Genomic DNA, 19,218 nt, shown 5'->3' with positions numbered 1-19,218 from the left:
ATCAGACCTAAAGGTACTGAAAGATGATTTTATTGTGACTCTGAGACAGTTCAAAGTAAAACTATCTTTATTATTTCTTCCTGCTGCTGACAACGGTTATAGATTTAACTTGGAATGCTTTGCATGCAAGAAAAAGGGCTGAAAACTGTCTGCCAGAGAGACAAGGATCTGTTTCCACAATATACATGAAGAGGTAATAAATTTGAGATGTCTGACATGCATTTTTTTGTCCTTGACAGACAGTAATTACAAAAACAGCTGAAAAAGGCAGAGCACCTTACTTGATTGAGCAATTGTCGAGGTGTATGATATTTTTCCGTTGTACTTTTTATGATCTAGTTTTCAGAAGCAGCTCAATGCAGTCATAAATACATGATGGAAATTTTGATCCACAAATGTTTTACATAATCAAAGGCATAATTTGCATATTCAACACTTCATATTAACTGATTTAAAAAGATAGTAAATAACCTTGTTGTTGGTCATTTTGCTGACAGTTGAGACTGCTGACAGAAATGTTTGCTGACAGTTTAAGAGCCTGATGATGTTTCAACCTCAGACTCAAACTTCTTCATTGAGACTTAATGTGGTAACATGTTTCTGGTTTATCAAACAAACATTTATTCATGTTTTAACAAAAAAAAAAAAAAAAAGAAATAAAATGAAAAAATGAAAATATCCTGACAACCATGTTTGAGCTCACAAATAAAACTGATTGTGAAAATGAAAAATTGCTTTCATCAAGAACAGCTCATGAATGTTTTTCACAGAGTTGGAAACATAATTCTTTCTAAATAAATCTGAGTAAATTTATGGAATTTGTGTTGGACAAAACTCTTACAAAAACAAAAATATATTATGTGAAAAAATAATAAGTACTTTAATATCTGATCTAATCAGAAATACAGCTGTGGTAAATTGCATTAACACTCAAAAAAACCTTTAAAAGTGCCGTCAAAAGGTACGAGGCATCCATGCTGAAACTCAAGATTTTGAGGGGATTCACCTGGTAAGTTTAGAAAAAAAATCTAAATACTAATGAATTCTTATTTAACCAGAAGTACACGGAGAGTGCAGACCTCCATCAAGCCATGTCTTCTTTTTTTGCCACTACCAAATGTATTCATAATTGAACTTGAAAACTTTTATCCAAGAATATTTTGTTTGTCTGTTGCCATTTAGTTATCTTTTTGATTTTGTGTTTTAGGATTTTTTTTATTATTATTATTGTTGTTTTTCTTGTTAGAAGCTCTGGATCCAGGCACACAAATCATGTGTTTCTTACTCCATTTCTGAAATTTCCTGAAAATTTAATCAAAATCCATTCTTTACTTTTTGAGTTATGTCACCAACATGCAGACAAACCAACGCTGCTTACGAGACAATTGCTCGCAACAATTAAAGAAAAGACACAATCAGTAACATTTAAAAAAAAAAAATCAATATCAAAAGCACCTTGGCTGAAGTTTAAATGTTACTCTCTATCTTATTAGTATGGTAATCAACTGACTGAATAAAAAATTTATAAACTTATAATTATAAATAACATTTTAGTGTAATAGGAAAAAAAACACAATATGCTAAAGATAATTGTGGAAATGCAAGTAAATTTTCAACATACATGAAAACTGAAAATAATTATTCAGCACAGTACAACAATACTGGTTAAGGTGGGAAAAGTTAAAGTCAACGATTTCTGTGTCTGTGCCAACTAGATCACCTAACAGGCAAACAGGAGTGAAAAATAGTTTTGAGTGTAGTATTGTATTATGTCATGTGGGAATGAGATTACCAAAGCCAAAGTCCAACGGTCACTTTAGTCTCTCAAAAATACAAATACGACTCTTTTAATCGAACGCGATTTAACCCAGAGCCACACAATATAAATATTATACTGCCCCAAAAACGACACAATATGTGCATTTTAGCTCTGATAAAAACATTTAGTTGATATTAGAATATTAAAAAAATTGTAGCAAATCCTAAATAAAAATTAATGGGTTATAAACATTAAATTATTTATGAGGTGCAAAATAAGAATAAAAATAGAAAAAATTTATCAGAAATCTTTTGATGACTAGTAATCTACTTTGTTTGGTTATGCAACACTGAAAAAATATAAATCCAGAATGTGTTTCTGTCAAGTTGATGAATCAAAAGTGAATCAATTCATGGCTTTTCTTACACAGAGCGTGTTTGTAAAGTTCCTGTGGCATTTCCAGATTTATTTCAAATATAAATCAATCCGAGGTTAAAATTTTGGAAACATTTTGTGGCTGAGTAAAGAAAAGAACCAGAACTCCACATCACCTAGATGAACATGTATTGTACGGGTACAAACATAAAGGAAGTGTATGTGTGTGCACTTGCAAGTGCACGTGCACCTGTGTTTTTTCCAAGCAGCTAACCCTTTACAGTTAACACTGCGGTCTATTGGTACTGAAATGGTTAAGGTGGTGAGGCTGTCACCCATTCATAAGGTGATATGTGACTGAAAGTGAGAGTAACAGAGAATCAGAGGTGGAAAGCCTTAATGAGGAAGGAAGCTGACGGTTGACAAGTTGTAAAGGGGGAAACTTCCTCTGAAGAAGAAGCAAGAAGTGAGTAAAACTGAAACATGAACAGCCAATCATCTGTCACTCTGAACGTACAGCTCAATGAACAGTGACTACCAGAGTATGGCTCTGGTACAACCCAAAGAATTACTTATAAATACTTATAAAAGTATATATGCTCTGTATACACATTCACAAATGTGAAATATCAAAAACTTTTGTCAAGCTTGAGTAAGTGTATAGATAGTGTAATTTGTGCCATATTATATAGTCAGATAAATGTACTGTCAAAACAAAAAAAGAAATAATCAGACATAAAAGACACAAGAAAGAGAGCAAAAACAATTTAAATATCTGATCTTAATCAAGGTTTTCTAAAAATTAATTTCAGAAGTAGCAAAAGTACAAAAAGATAACACTGCAAGGAAGAGAGCTGATGCAATCTCGCTGCCGGATTTCACCACAGCAAATGTGTGTGTGAGACCAACAGTGCCTAAGCTCAGCGTGCACAAGTGTGTGTGTGTGTGTGTGTGTGTGTGTGCAATAAAAGGCACTCCCACCAGCAGGTGTGTCGAGGGTAGTTTCCAGCTGCAGCCTCTGGCATCTGTACAAGGACACCCATCATGGCACCCATCAGCACCCACACCAAACACAGAGGCTCTTTCAACTTCTCATAAATCTAGTCGGTATTTAAAAATAACAAAAACTAGATTTCTGGTTTTGAATCTTTTAATATTGGTTTGCATCTAATAGTTTTTTAATCCTTTGACTATCTCACTCTTATTGGCTAAATCAGAAGTACACCTTCAGAGCACTGACGATGCCACCAGAACCCCTCCAACGGCCTTTTGATTTGACCTGTGAACCCTATGAGGTACAATATTTAACAAAGAAAACAATTTATGATGACTGATAACGTCAAGAACGGGTTTCTGTAATAGACAAGAGCCTGCCTTGCTCTGTTAAGCGACTTGAACATGTTCATGCTCATAGTCATCCAGTGGAAAAATCTAAGTCATTAATCATATAAGTCCCAAAGACAGGACTTCACTCAGGATAAAGCTACACACCAGCTTCCAAAATCACAATTTTCAAAGTCATAACCACTTCTGGCTGTGCATGACCTTTGGCAGGGTCATGAGGAAGAAGAGGGGGTGGTTCAGAAGTTACATGTCCGATGACCACCTATTACGCACCTGAAGTATCAGCTTCTGCATTAACTCTTTGTGATATGACAACTGCAAAGTACATGTGGTACTTTTAGAGGCCAAACACACAAACACACATAAATATACACAAAAATGAGGCCTACTTACCCAATGAGGGAGACCATCTGCTCCACTATGTGCTTGCTGAATGTGATGATCACAAACAGTTTCTGTACGACAATGAAGAAAACACAAAAGAGACGAGTCAGTTACTGAACCTTAAGGTCATTGCTAGGGTGTTGAACGTGGCACTGACCAATAATTCCCCATCACACGTGTACACACACACACACACACTACTCATTATCCTAAAACCCATGCCTTCAAAGCCCAAGGTGGTTTGGGCTAAAAGCAGTCATGACATTTTGTCATGGAGGGCAACAAATAAAAGGCCTGTGCTTTATGACACATCACCAGCACAACACACCAGATCAGCATATCAAAGTGTCTGTCATCAGAACACTGAGTGTGTGTACTTTGAGAACACCATGAACAGAAGAGTGAAGGAATCAAAGGTGATGTGTCATTGCCTCAGAGGGGGTCTGGATTCGCCTCCTGTCCAGTCTGATTGCTGCTTAGTCACTGAGAAAGGAGGAAAAAGCGGTTGACTGGCAGCCATTATGTTTCGTATTAGATTCTTCTTCCTCATGAGAGAGGGCAAGGGCCATAACACTCTAACTGAACTGATCTTTTAGTCTACCACATGTCCTTTTGTTATAGGTTACTGTATTTTATTTCACAAACATGTTCTGAAAGAAAAAAGTCTTGAATCAAGAGATTACAATTTCTTAACCCCACAGAGTTTGACAAAGATGTGCAGAAAAGCAGTTGAAACCCAGCATGTTTTATCTAAATATATTATTTATAATTAATCCATAACTTCGGTCCTGTGTAACGGATATAATCTGTGGAAATTATAAAGGACAAAACAAGAATAAAAAAAAGACATTTAATGCCATGAAAAATGCTACATTGGACACAAATATTTATTCACATTTAAATACATGTTTTCAGTCATAAAAATCTCTAACTTGTTCTTTGTAAAATAACAGTATTTTTATTAGTACACTTGAAGAAAATCAGCCTCAATTTACAATACAGATGTATGTTTAATTATGTGTAATTTGTGTTGTTTAATTTTACCTTTGATTTGTTTATACTTTTTATTTTATTACTAGAATGCATTTGTATTTATCTGTGGTTTTATGCTTTGAAAAATATGAAACATTTGTAGCATTTCCTCTTGATAAGAGCTACATAAACTATTTTCAATTACTTTCTTACTCATTTTCAAGCCATCACCAGACCAGAAAACTAAATGAGATTCCCATGAAAAAAAGATTTTATTGCAACTAAAGTTAAAAACTCTTTCCCAGTGCCGGCCTTGGCTTACTAAGGAGTAATGCAATTATATTGATTAGAAACTTTCAAGTCGAATTGCTGAAGACGGCTCTGATCGAGCCAGTTTAGCAGCTGTTCGCTGGGAGCATTAAAATGTTAGACACTGTTAAAACAAATTATACAACGAATAAAAAATAGGAGAGAATAAAAAGTACAAATAGCAACTTGTACTACAGGTGGAGAAACATTAAAAAGATTCAGTACAGAAACCAAACCACCAGTGATCACGCTACAGATCACTCAGCATTAGTTCGCCCTGGCAACAATTTTAATTTCATGTGACAGGGCGCTTTGATCAGTTCTTTGTTACAGTGTTCGCTGTGAGCTTATGTAACGTGTAATCCAGGTCATCCATGGATTGTCATTTGGTTGTCTCATTCATTGTGGGGGTGTTAAGCCTCCGTATGCCATTTTGAATTTAACACAATGAATGAGAGACTTGCACTCAAAATTTCACTGTCAAAAAATGATACACTTACAGCATTTACAACATAAAAAATGCACTTGCTCTCACGTTATCTCATTCACCAGATTTTTCCCCCTTTTTTTATTTTTTACTTAAAGCTAAAATGTTTCAATGACCCATCATCCAAACAAAGGAAGAAGCGGGAAAGCTGACTAAGAAGGGTCTTGCTCAGAAGCAGCTGATGACATTATCTTGACTTGTTCATTTCTGTTAAGTGCGCAAGAGACAAACATCCTCATCACAATCCTTTGTCAGAAAACACTGACTAATCAGAAGAGCACATTACATTCTTTATTTACAGTTCTCAGAATTCATGCAGCTCTGACAAAGCATTCATTCAGATTAAAAACAAAGAAAAAAAAGGAAGCAGTGACTTCTCTTATTCCACTTTTGCTGCTGAGATCAACCATCTCTGCCACACCTCAAAATGCTTTTGTTCTTGACCTAAACACCTGTCCCAAGAGTCAAAAGTGTGTCCGTTGACATCACCTGCAATCCTCAAGTGGCCCGCTGCGTCACAAAGATGCTGACGCTGACTATTCAGCAGCACACACTCAGAAATGAAGCTTAGTGAGCAATAAAAGATGGAAGCGGTGAAGAATGGGGGGGGGGGAGCCTCTCCTTGGAGACAGGTGAGAACACACCTGATGTACAGGCACAAGGATAAAAAAGACGCTTTGAAGCTGCTCACATTTTACAAACACACACACACACACACAAGTCTCAAAATCCCCTTTTGTTTCGTCTTGGCCCATGGGGGAGAATGTCACCTGCTCTCCTGTACACTTCCTTCTAATACTTCTTCTTTTCTGCACACACACTGTAAATTATTAAACCATTTGCATGAAAAGCAAAACTTGAGTTTGAAGAAAATTTAACTAAGCAGCTACAGGAGAGACTGGGCCCCCAGGCATGTCGGAGAGCCGGGTGAAGCCTTTCTTTCTTTGAGAAAGAGAAGGACACACCTCTGTCAGTCGGGGCGGGGGGCTTGGGTGTAATCTGGTCCTGTATGTGTGACTGTGCCTGATGTCCATGCAGCCTCCCCCCCCACCTTACTTGTCCCCCATCTGTCCCTCTCAGTTCCATCACCTCGCACACACACAATGTACATCTGCTTTAAAGTTCACTTTTTTTTCCTCAGTTCAGTGCAGGACAATACTTTCTGTGTATGATAGAGTAGGTAAAGAGGGGAAAAAATGCTTTGCTCTTAACACCCGCGGTGTGTCACAGTGAGCAAATTCCTGCATCTGCTTAGAAAACAAAAAGTTAAGCCCCTGACGGTAATCACAGACATACTGCAAATTCCTGGACGCAAATTGAGGATTTTCCAGGATTAGAAGAAACATTAGTGATGCCAAGTCCGAAAACTAGTTTCTTAGCTAAGGTTTAGTATGTAGCTTTTACTTTCTTGTAAGTTCTCAGTATGTGTAGGCTGACTAGTCTACTGTACAATGCACAAAGGGTTGCTGCAGCTGCAGTCACAAAATGGTTGACTCCCCCTAATTTGGCTGCACAAAATGGCCTCCTTACGACCAGCTGCTACTGAGCAGAGATGCTGTGCATGAATGTACACACATTTTCCCCTTTATGACATTTTAGATGTAATCTTACTATGTTTTTAATGATTCTCTGTGGTGTAAAATAGAAAGAAAACAGCACAAATGTTACACAGGCAACGTATAAGCTGTTTTTCATGAAGATAGTTTTTACAGAGGTAGTGGAGAGCAGAGCGAGGCATCCGTGTAGTTTCTGTAACGTGAATTTAACTGCAGCTCACCTGAATGTGCATCTTGATGACTGCCTTCCCTATCAGAGTGGCACCAAAGAAAGTCCAGAATGGGACCAAAAAATGTCCACATGTTATTCCTGCCAAGTCGAAAAGAGGATTTGGAATCTGGGGAAAGACAATAAACTCCATTAGAATTAATATTATGTGAGTTTATTTATTATTTTGTTCCTGAAATAAAAAAAAAGACAGAAAAAGAGATGATTTAATGCTACAGATGACTGTTTCATTCTTTATATTCATTTTCTTACAGGGAACCCAAATAGGATTTTAACATTACAGTGTCTGGTACATGTACACTGTGTATTTTTAGAACTATTTTTTACAGCTTTTTTAGCTTTGTCATTTCCTTTGAAAAATGCAGAACTGTCTGAGGACAGGAATGTGGATATGACCAACTTATTTAGAATGATAACTTTGTGATGTGAGAGTGGAGAAATAGAGTAATGTGTGATATGACTTACAGAAGCACAGGCTAAAATCCCAAAGAATCCAACTCTCTGGATGAGTTTCTGTACTGCTACTTTTGCACGGGATGCAAAGTCCTGAAAACCAGTAAAAAAAAAAAAAGAAGAGGGAAATATGTGATAAATATCCAGCAGATGAGCTGATCTCTCATCATTTATCCTTTTCAAACCAAACGTTATACAAGGTATGACAGATCACTTACACACCGTACCATTTTAAACCTGCTAGAGATATTTATTTTGATAAGAATAAATTCCTGAATAAAAATTGTTGTGATTATATTTGCAGAATTAATATAAAATATGTTTTGTCCAGTTATGAAGGATTTTGTGATAACTTTTACTTTTAAATCACTTAATCTTCAAACCATTCAAATTGATGTTCCTTTCATGTGACAAATAATGGGTAAAAAAAAAAGAACTTTTAAAATGAAAACAGATTAATTTATGAATTCAAACTGAAACAATACGGAGGAATTCTTAAAGCTTTGTTAACGGGATTTTCTATGAACAATTCTTTACATTTGTTTTGTTTAAAAATTTATGTAAGAGGGTGAATATCACATAGATGTGTCCAGCTGTAAATTTATTTGTTTAAACTTGATTGTTTTCAGAATATTTTAAAACTATTCAAATTACAGAAAACAATTTGTCGGATATCATTTTAGAATAAAACTTCATTTTGGAAAATATAAATGAAATCATCAGAGCAAAGATCTGCTTCAACATTTCTTTATAACCTGTCAGCTTTTTTTAATCTTATTTATAACTTTGCTGCTTTTGAAACTCTTCAATATTGTTTTAATCTAAACATGCAACATTATTCAAATGAAAAGAAAAATTAGAGAATGACCACATTTTTGGTTTTAAATCCTGTTTTCAAATGAGTGCAAGAGCAGCAGCTGCAACAAGATGTTAAGAATCATCTACTAGTTGGAAAATGTGCCTTTAAAGAAAAAACAAGCTTAAATCAATTATTTAGCTTAAAAGCATCTGACAAACAAAATAATGACACAATAAGAAATCAGATATACTTAAGTACAGGTTGTTTAGAACTCTGAATGACAAACATGAATGAATAAATGATCATAACACAAAAAATTGGAGAGTTTATATTTCTAAATTCTCAAGTTTATATGGTTCACTTTAAACAATAAAATCTATTAAAATCAACAATGTAGAGTTCACTTTCTTAGACATTTGCATAGCTTTAATTCTAAATCTAGACAGAAATGGAAAAGATAAAAGCCATGAGAAAATTATGTTTGATTTCAGCACAAAATAATCATGATTTCTTATATTAATTTCTCAGTGAAGAAATACTGTAAATGCTTTACTGAAATGTGGCTCTCAAGTTTTAATTAATTTCTGCAGTTTGTGAAAGCAAGTATGAAAACCTTTAGGTTCACATTTCTCCCTCACCTGTTGCACATATTTAAAGTGAATTACAAGGCTTGTTTGTGACCTCTTTATTCTAGATGTACAAAGTATTCCTGTCTCACTTCAGGTGTTTGATCAATCCCTTTCACACTGGGAATATATATAAAAAGGAGAAGACAACAAACTGACATTCCAGTGACTCACAAACTCACAGGTTATCCACTGGTGCTGCGCTATCGTCCCTGACAGAAGCCTCTTTTCACTGCAATGACACATTTTTTCTCAATATGCCTTCTGAGGGAAGAGAAGCTCCAACCTGTTTATTTAAATAAACTTTGTCTGGGAACATTGAGTGAATGTAAAGAGATTTCTTGTTGAAGACTTCACAATTCTTTTGGATATGTCAAATATTCAGGTAATAATATTCTTATATCATTGCCATTATTGACTTAGCAATGTTAAATATTTTGGTTTTAATGTGATAGCAATTCTTGTGAATAATTGAATGTTTCCATTTACAAACAAACAACATAAAGGACTAACAAAATTAATGTTCGAAAATATCAAGGAAGGCCAATGTCAGTTTTCTAAAGGCCTGAATGTACAGAAATTAATCCTATGCTTGTAAAGATGACTGCAGGAACTGTACATCGGTTTTTGTTCTTTTTCTTTTTTTTTTTTTAATTAATTCTACATTTGTCCCATAAGAAATTTTGCACTTTTATGATGAAACACAGGAAGTTTGATGTTTGTTTTTCAAAGCTAATTAAATTATTGTGGCAATACTGATGCTTTTTATTAATTCAGAAGTTTCCAAACTAATTATTTTAGTCATAATTATGATAATGCTATTTGTAATTTTTTACAGAATTATCAATTTCACAAATTATATAAATGACTAAACAAGTTTCGGGGTTGTGCTTAATCAATCTATTCATGTGTTAAAAAACAAACATCTAAAAATATGTACCTTTAATCAGATATTTTTTTAAATTAAGCAAATAAATATACTGATTTGAACAAGCATTTTGAAATACTGTAATTATCAGTATTATATGTTTTAATGTACATGTTTTTAAATACATTTCAAACTTACTAAAGGTTCATATTAAAAGGATGAAACTACAATATTTTCACGCAAAGGATCTACATAATTTGCAAATGACTAATTAACTGTAAATACATGCCAACGTGGTGAAAAAAAGAGTTTTTTTTTCTCATCCCAAGTGCTAAAAAGATCCTTTATTTCAGTTTACTGCTGATACTGATACATATATGATGGTTTTAAAGATGACATTCATCTTATGACAAATAAAAAAAAGAATAGTAATAATGAGTATGATTGATGGGTATTTGCTGTGTGCCATATTTTCTCACCTTAAACAATATTAAATAATTTAAAAAAGAAACAGGAGAAAAATAAATCCTTGTTTTATTAAATAAGAAGAACTAAGGCCCCACTTTCGGAGGAAAAAAAAGAAAAAAAAATGAAGTGCAGAAGGGAGGTTTGCAAAGCATGATCATACCTTATATGGTCAACAAAATCAGTACAGTGCTGATGACATTCTTTATGGGGTGCAACCCCGTGGACAGGAAATTTGAGAGACATGGGAGGTCGCCGAATAAGGTGGTGGTGGGGGGAGCGTAGGGACATCCATTCTGATTGGTTCATGATTTGAATTTCTGCCTCTGCTGATGTCCAATCGTGAAAGTTTCTCCTTGGACAACCCTGAAGTTTTAGTTCTAGCCTGTTCTCATGTGTGCATATGTGTTTATGCTTTTGTGTGTGTGTGTGTGAACTGTTCAGCTGGTGGGAGACAGGGAGGGAAGGAATGTGCATGGTAGGTTTACAGCTGAACCACTGAGGACCATGTCTGGACCAGGGACACCTGACAATCCTGACTGTTACAGTGTGTAACAGAGTCCTGCAGAAAGAATCAGTGCCATGCAGACTATGAATGAATCCCACTTGTTTTCTGACACCATGACACTCGGGTTGCTGCTTTTGAACTTTTGGCTCACACTGTAAGAGAGCATGAAAATATCACTGCTGAGAGAATAAAGGGTCCCCAAAGAGAGACATGGGGGAAGGTATGAAGAATGCAAGTATTTGTATGTGTCAACCTGTGACACTGTGATTTATTGCATTTGAACTACACGCTTGGATTGTTTCTCCTTTCTACATTTCTGGACCATGGAAGCATCTATCTGGGATAGCTAGGATGTAGATTCCAGACACCGTTGTTGGCGGCTTATGGAAAATCACCATATTGCCTGGCTGTTTGCCAAAGACTGCCTGCTGTGCTATTTTGTCTGTTATGGGTTTGAATCCCTCCGCCTTCCACATTTATATTGTCCTTACAGTCAATTTACCGTTATAAAGATGGTAAAGCAGAGATGCACTTGAATGTTGTGGTTTTACTTCTTCTTATCATGACCAAAACATATTTTTGTGTCAACATAAATAAACTGGAACTGGTGGTAAGAGGGCATCTTCAACCGCTTGTGTAAAGCATGCTTGCTGACACGTCCAAAGTACAAAATGTCCCAAATCTACTGGATTTGATAGCAGTAAATATACAGTAGATAAATTAAAGTTATGTATGTGTAGACAACTGTTGATTCAAGTCATTGGGATAATTATAGGAAATGAGGTTATGTTCAGTGTGAAAGTTATTTTACATTTACATACATGCATTTCTTTACATACACTTTAAATGTTATATTTAGAATGTCTGTAATCACAGATAAATATCTTTGGTTTTAAAAGTGTCATTACTATATATATTTTTAGATGCTGTTTATGCAAACGTCATAATATGTAAGGTTTTAATGACACAGTTTGAGAGCAAAGTTATTCCTTTATTAGGTTTTTTTTTTAAATCATAAAAAATTCAGCATACAGTACTGGGAGAAATGTTAAAGTTTTCACTAACAACATGTTCATCACTTTGTTGAGCTAAACCTTTTTTTTTTTTTTTTTTTAAAGGGGGGGTATAGTTCAAACACAGACAAAAAGACAGACTGCCCTATTAGGAAAATTAAAGTGTCACACAAGGAAAAATCTATGCACAGCTTATATACAAGTCGACACCCACGCACATTTCTCTCTCTCTCTCTCTCTCTATCTCTCTCCCTGCGTCTATGCTTTCTCTTTTTTTCTCAATGAAAATCTTTCACACAGAAGACACACATCTCAGGAGTAATCGCGAGCCCCCCCGACATGAAGATGGCTAAAGTTCATCTCATTAACTCCTGACAAGCCCGCGCCCACTCTGTACGGCGCAGGAAGTAGACTGATGCAACTGAAGCTACAGTTTTAAGAATAAATAAGAGATACACGTTCAGATCATTCCCCCCCCCCAACACACACACACACACACACGCAAACACAAATGCACCCCTGAGTCCACGTTGACAAATTCTTTAACAATCTGCGGTTCAAGGGAAGCTGGTTTTACTCTGACTCACCCCCCTTCTTTCAAACAGTTTACTGGAAATAAAGAGGGAGGAGGAGGGAGGGAGGGAGGGGGCACTTTCAGAGAAGTCATGTGACGGGGCTGGGCAAACCACAGCATAGAGAGTCTTTGAGTGGAGTAGGCCAGGGGGGAAGGCAGGCATACGCCCAGCGCAGATGGCCCTGATTTGAGTTACAGGAGATACGATCCTGGGAGTTGGCAATCAAGAATTCACAGCCTGTTAACTCTTTCCGTTCCAGGTTAAAAAAAAAAAAAAAAAAAGAAGAAAGAACGAAAAAAAAACAACCCTACAAGCCCGGATGTAATCAAGTTGCAAGCTATCACATACACATTCCAAGCTGGATTGTCTGAGACGATCTGCGTTAATACTGAGGATTCCTCACCGGCATGTAGAGCGGTCTTTCTCTCAGCATAAGATTTAAGGGGGGGGGGGGGGAGCTGATGTTCATGACATCAGTGTCTAGAGCCGTTAAAAAAGGCATGACTTCATTATTCTTGAATAGCTCTGTTGAATGAAAGAAAAAAAAAAAAACCCAGAGGGCTTTGCTGTGCATCACGTGCACTTGTGGTAGGAAGTTGGCACGTGCCGGCTGGGAGAAATACCACTGGGTTTAAGTCAAAATGTTGGCACCTAAAAACCTCTGTGACTCCAACGGATGGGACGAAGTCAGCATCTTAATTAAGCTTTGCTGCTTCAGGATGGAGAGTGGGTGGAATATGTGTGTGTGTGTGTGTGTGTGTGTGTGTGTGTGTTGGGATGGGCGTTATGGATGTGGAGCCATGTTTGGTTTAAGGGAGATGACATCCGTGACAGCAAAATTTAACCGCTTCCTGTCTAATACACAGCGATCCAATAATAACACATTTTTGCCATTCCAATCCATGGAACGTCTGTTTTTAGTTTGTTATAAGAGTAATATTTTTCAGCTCTCAAGAAAGAAAGAAAAAAACAAAACTCCGGCATAAATTCAGAGCTGATGGATACCTCACTCCACTATAAAAAGTGTACAACAGGCAAAAAGTGGACAAGTGTAAGATGAAAAGGTGTTGCGGGCTCTTCTTAAGTACAAAAGGAAACCACAAGAACATCCGAGTAATTGTAAAAACCCCTGGTGTGAAGAAAAAAAACCAAACACATTTCCATATGTCATAGGTCCTTGGTGGTGCAGACAACCTGCGTCCGGATGCTGTTCAAACACACAGACATACATCACATACATTCTCACACACACACACACACACACACACACACACACACACACACACACACACACACACACACACACACACACACACACACACACACACACACAGAGCGGGAAGGAAAGAGAGGAGAAGAAAGAGGGAGAATTGTAGCATGGAAGAGGAAGGATTCATGAGAGCACAGGAACAAAAAGACAGAAAAAAAAAGCATGTAAAAGAGAAAGCAGGATTAATGCTAACGCAGCATCTGAATTTCCACAGAAGCGAAACAAACAGGCAACGTCCCTTCTGCATCACATCGTTGGCTTCTTTGAAAAAAAGTCACGCATCATTCACGCTCCTTGGTGCTGAGACAAACTTTCTTCTTCTCATCGCGGCCCGTTTGTCTCCCTTTTCTACTGAATCTTCCATCTTCTGCGCCTTGTCTAAGGTGGGAAGTGCTCCTATATCAGTTAGTGATGTCAGAACAGCGCACTCACACATGTGGTCTGGACTCCGCAGGACAGATGTTGGTGCCAGTATACAGAGCTGTCCACAGTATTAATAGCAGTAAACTTTAAGGCAGGTGCAGCATCCCTGCCCCAACTCTTCTTTTTGCTGCATTGTATGTGACTTATTTTAACCTGATCTGGCAAATCTACAGATTAAATTCGGAGAAACTTTGAGCTCTTAGGGCTCTTAGTTACCTACGTTCTTTTATTCTCAAATAGATATAGTTAGGATAAATGTGAAAACTATTACTACCTATCTAAATTAAAAGGATGAGAGTAAAAGGAGGCAAAAGTTAAAGATTATGTGTTTCATAACCTGCTGTGACTTAATTTGAGGACAATAAGATTGGTGACTAAGCTAAGCAGAAATGTTCATTTGTCATAAGTCAACAGTGATTCAAAGAGCTTTACAAAGACCTTAAAACCTTAGAAAAAAAGCATTATTTAAAATGAAAAACAAAAGAAAAAGAAAAAGATATTGGATAAATAAAACTACTGAAAACACAACCAAGTTTTTTTTTTAAAATTCAGGCTTAAAAACATTGAAAATTTGGTCTTTTAAATAAAAAACTATTGAGATGCAGCTGGGAACAGGAGGGTCTTTAATCTGGATTTAAATAAACGAAATTTCAGCTAATCTGAGGCTTTCAGGGAGTTTGTTCCAGACATGTGTAGCATAGAAGCTGAATGCAGCTGGGTCTGGGTCAAGAGATCACTGATGTGTTTGATCCTAAACCACTCAGAGCTTTGCAGACCAGCAACAAAACTTTAAAGTCCATCCTCTGATGGACACAAAGTCACTGTAAAGACCTTGGATCTGGACTGCTGGGGTCCAACTTCTTGGTCTTAGTGAGGACTTGAGAGTTCTGAATAAGCTGCAGTTGTCTAACTGTTTTTTTAAGTAGACCAGTAAGGATATTTTTACAGCAATCCAGTCAACTAAAGATGAAAGCAAACAAGTTTTTCCAAGTCCTGTTGTATCATCAGGTCTATATTATTCAGGTAATTTTGTGATTCACTTTTCAAGATTCAGGCCTGCGTTCATCACCAGACCCAGATTTCTGGTCTGGTTGGTGATTTTTAGGTGTATAGAATGAAGCTCTGTGGTGGCTTTAATAGATTCTCTGTGGCTCCAAAAGACAATCACCTCAGTTTTGTTTTGTGTCGACACAAAGTACTTCCTGTTCTCAAAGTACAGACCCGAGCTGTTGGGAAGAGAAGTGTAAAGTGAAAGCCTAAGTAATAACTTGGTTTAGAATCAGTATTTATATTTGGATGACCAAGAGTTTCTCCATAGACTCCACCAAGTATTATCATCTGTGATTACTGCTCCTGATATTAATTGCTGTTTAGATTTTTTTTAATATAAGGATTTCACAGCATTTTTAACAATGTTTTGTTTTTCTTTTTTTTTTACTTTATGAAACGTGTGTACGTGTGTCACTGCTATAAGTATGTACAAAATAAAATAAAAAATAAAATCTTTTCCTTTTTCTGTGTACATGGTATATACACTTGTGTCACTGCTATATGTATGAACAAAATAAATAAAATCTTTTACTTTTCCTGTTTACATAATATATAAACAGGTCACTGCTACATCTATGTACAAAATAAAATAAAACAAAAAATCTTTTACTTTTTGTGTATATGGTATATAAAGTTGTAGCATTGCTATATGTATGTGCAAATCAAATTAAAGATACTTTATTCATCCCGAGGGGAAATTCAAGGTTTAAGCCAGCTGGTCCAAGGTTTGACATACAGACATTTAACATTTCTGACAAGTTTACAGAACCAAACCATGCAGCCAGTTTTATTTTATAAACAAAATTTTATAAGTATTCAGTTTTTTGTTTTTTTTGGGAGATTTTGTAATGGACAACTTGGAAAATTAGCCTGCACATCTACTGTGTTATGTGCATGTTTCCACCAGGGAAAACTAATGGAAACATGCACAAAAAAAGACATTTAAGAAATGTTTTTCATTTAGAACATTTCACAACTAAAACTGTAGCTTAAGCAACATCAATCATGCAAGTGTGAATAAAACTAAGTTACATGCAGTACACAGCAAAAATCATGACTAAATCATGGGATTTATTTGTTAAAAGTTTGTTCCTGCAAATGCAAGAGTGAGTCTGTTGTTAAGTTCCAAACCATTTATGGATGCAGATGTTTTACAGCTCTTTGTCTGACCGTTTCACCCACAGTGAAAGAAAGAAGAAAACATTCCTGACACTGAACACTGGGACAGACAGGTCTGAAGGAAAACTATGACAAAACCACATTTCCCTTCATTCCTCCTTCTCGATTCTCTATTCAGGAGGTTAGTAAATAAATATTTACACTGAGCCGTTGGACAGTGTTGAAACATTTCTGGGGATGTTTAATACGTGAACATTTTTTTCTCAGCGAATTTCTTAATGAAGATCGGAAATGCTGTGCGCGTTTTATCCGAGTGCATCACTGCTCTTAGTCATAATGTTGTGAAAGCACTTAAATCTGGCAATACCATTGAGAAACTTGGGGTGGTTTTTTTTTTTTTTTTTTTTAAAGCTGTTGACCCACAAAAGTTTGGCACACCAGATCTGGGTTGAGACAAAAGGTTGCTACACCAGAATACTCCAGCCAGCACTCTGAGGTCCTCTTCACAGCTTTTACTTGATGTCCCACTAGCCAGACTTTAATCCAGGGGTGACAGAGCTTTCTCTGAGCTTGACCTTTGTGTGTTTTATTTTTAATTCTAGTTTTTCTTTTATTCAAGATTTTATTTATTTTTACTGAGCAGTGTTTATTTTAAAATTGTGGATTTTTGTTTGTTGCTTTATTGTTTAGCACTTCGGGAGGCTGCTGTTGCAAAAATGTGCTTTATAAAAAAACTTGAACTTAAAGATCTAAACTAGCCAAATTCTTTAAATATTAGAAAATCAGCTAAACATATAACAAAATATATTAAAACTTAAATAGTAAACATGGAAGAAAGAGAGTTTTATTGGAGTTTCACTTTGTGTAGCAGGTTATAAGCAATTTGAAAAGCAAAGGGGTTTGGTGGAGTGAAGATGAAAGATGACGGGACAATAGATGGTACAAGAAGCATTGTGTCACCTGTGCGGACTCAGTCTGGTCCAGCATTTGCTCAAATTTCTGATAATCTTCATCATCAGGTTCAGCACCAGATAGCCGTGCAGCCCGTGCCATGAAGTAGGGAGGAAGCTCTCCTATAGCTGTTCCAGCACCCTGTTCTCACACACACACACACACACACACACACACACACACACACACACACACACACACACACACACACACACACACACACACACACAGGTAGAACTTTAAATTCAACACAATTTTAAGAAAGGGAAAGTCATAATTGCTGTTATGACAGATGTTAATATTGGCAACGTTGTGCAAGTTTGACTGCAAACTGTTCAGGCTGTTGATCTATCTAAACCTTATTAAAATGTTTTTGTGTTTTCTGCTTTAAAATAAACAAATAGTGAGTAGCTGAGTGGTTTGGAGTCAACATATCATTTCAAGTTTAGGATAACTGCAGTAATCTTTATGTAATGATAAAAGAAGCTGAAAATTGATACATTAGTGTACATGTAACCACTTTCTAAAAGACATTAACCTGGTTGCCAGCACAAGGAGACTTTGTTGAAACAAATGGAAAATCACAGGTGTCCTATCAGTTGACAGAAAAGTATAATTTACTGTTCTTAATTTATTTGACCTTATCAAAATATTGTTGTGAGCAATCTGCAAGTCTGTCAAGAATCTTCTTTTTGCTTTTGCTTTGTCTCTACCAATTATAGTTAGGGTTCATAACATGTGGACCAATCAGAGCCTGTAGTTCTCTCACTATGGCATTGAACACTGTGGAATAACAAGCAGCATCTTGGTTCCTCCATATAACCCAAGTTTGGTATGATTGCCAAAAGAAAACACTATTTAACCCAAATATACAAACTTGCTCAAATTCTTGTGGAACACAATCGGCTTTTTGGGCTTATGCCCCTTCACCCTCTAAATTATTAAAAACAATGCCACATTTTTTCACATGCAATATTTAACTCCTAAAGACATGTACAAAGACACTTTTCTTTGTCTTTAATGTTATTTGACTTTTTAGTTTTTTCATTTTGATCTATTATATATAACGATTTATAATATATTAATATTGTGATATTTATACAATAGAAATATTCTATAAAAAACTGACTAGTATCATTTTCTTGTCCTGTTTATTACTGAGCTAAATATGGTAATTACATGTATGTGTGGATGTGAAATTTTATTCTAAATTAGTTTAATTCTTAAGTGAGTGGCAGTGTGTTAAGAGACTTTTCTAATGTTCACTTGAGTGGCAAAATTGCAAATATACCATCCTCATTTGTGTATATACTAGAGAACAGCCTTCAAATAGGTGTCCACAATAGTGGACACGATGCAAAAAAGTAAAGATTACACAATTTTTAAAAAATATATTATATCGAAATGAATGTATGATATCCCCAAAAAATGTTGGTTCTTTTCTATTTTACATTTTGTTAAAGGGACCAATAAAGACTTCATGTTTAAAAAAAAAAAAACAACAACATTTTTTTAAAGGGTTAAACAAAAGTAAAATAAATACACATGAACATAGAAATAGTTTTTATGGGTCAGCAAAAATCAACTGAATGACAATCTTCATGACTTATCTGGGATTTCTGAAGAAAGCAGACATGGAGGTTGCCAACTTATTTTGGGGCTTATAAGTTGGGTGATGATTGT

The 19,218-nt window shown here is 35.9% G+C and overlaps 1 protein-coding gene across 6 annotated transcripts in view; it reads right to left on the bottom strand.

The window, feature by feature from the left end:
• The window catches only part of LOC306761447 (vacuole membrane protein 1-like), a 58,146-nt gene that overhangs the window by 11,708 nt on the left and 27,220 nt on the right, over nucleotides 1-19,218 (bottom strand). For all 6 annotated transcript variants that reach the window (XM_079247606.1, XM_079247608.1, XM_079247607.1 and 3 more), the window contains 4 exons: nucleotides 17,545-17,676; nucleotides 7,881-7,961; nucleotides 7,408-7,524; nucleotides 3,872-3,933 (listed from right to left, as the gene is read on the bottom strand). In XM_079247606.1, the coding sequence (XP_079103732.1) occupies nucleotides 3,872-3,933; nucleotides 7,408-7,524; nucleotides 7,881-7,961; nucleotides 17,545-17,676 (392 nt within the window). The remainder of the gene's footprint in view (nucleotides 1-3,871; nucleotides 3,934-7,407; nucleotides 7,525-7,880; nucleotides 7,962-17,544; nucleotides 17,677-19,218) is intronic.

This window comes from Telmatherina bonti (genome assembly GCF_933228915.1).
Source record: "Telmatherina bonti genome assembly, chromosome: 10".
Taxonomy (NCBI): domain Eukaryota; kingdom Metazoa; phylum Chordata; class Actinopteri; order Atheriniformes; family Telmatherinidae; genus Telmatherina; species Telmatherina bonti.
Note: the sequence above shows the minus strand (reverse complement) of the source record. Positions and strands in the feature narration are given on the sequence as shown.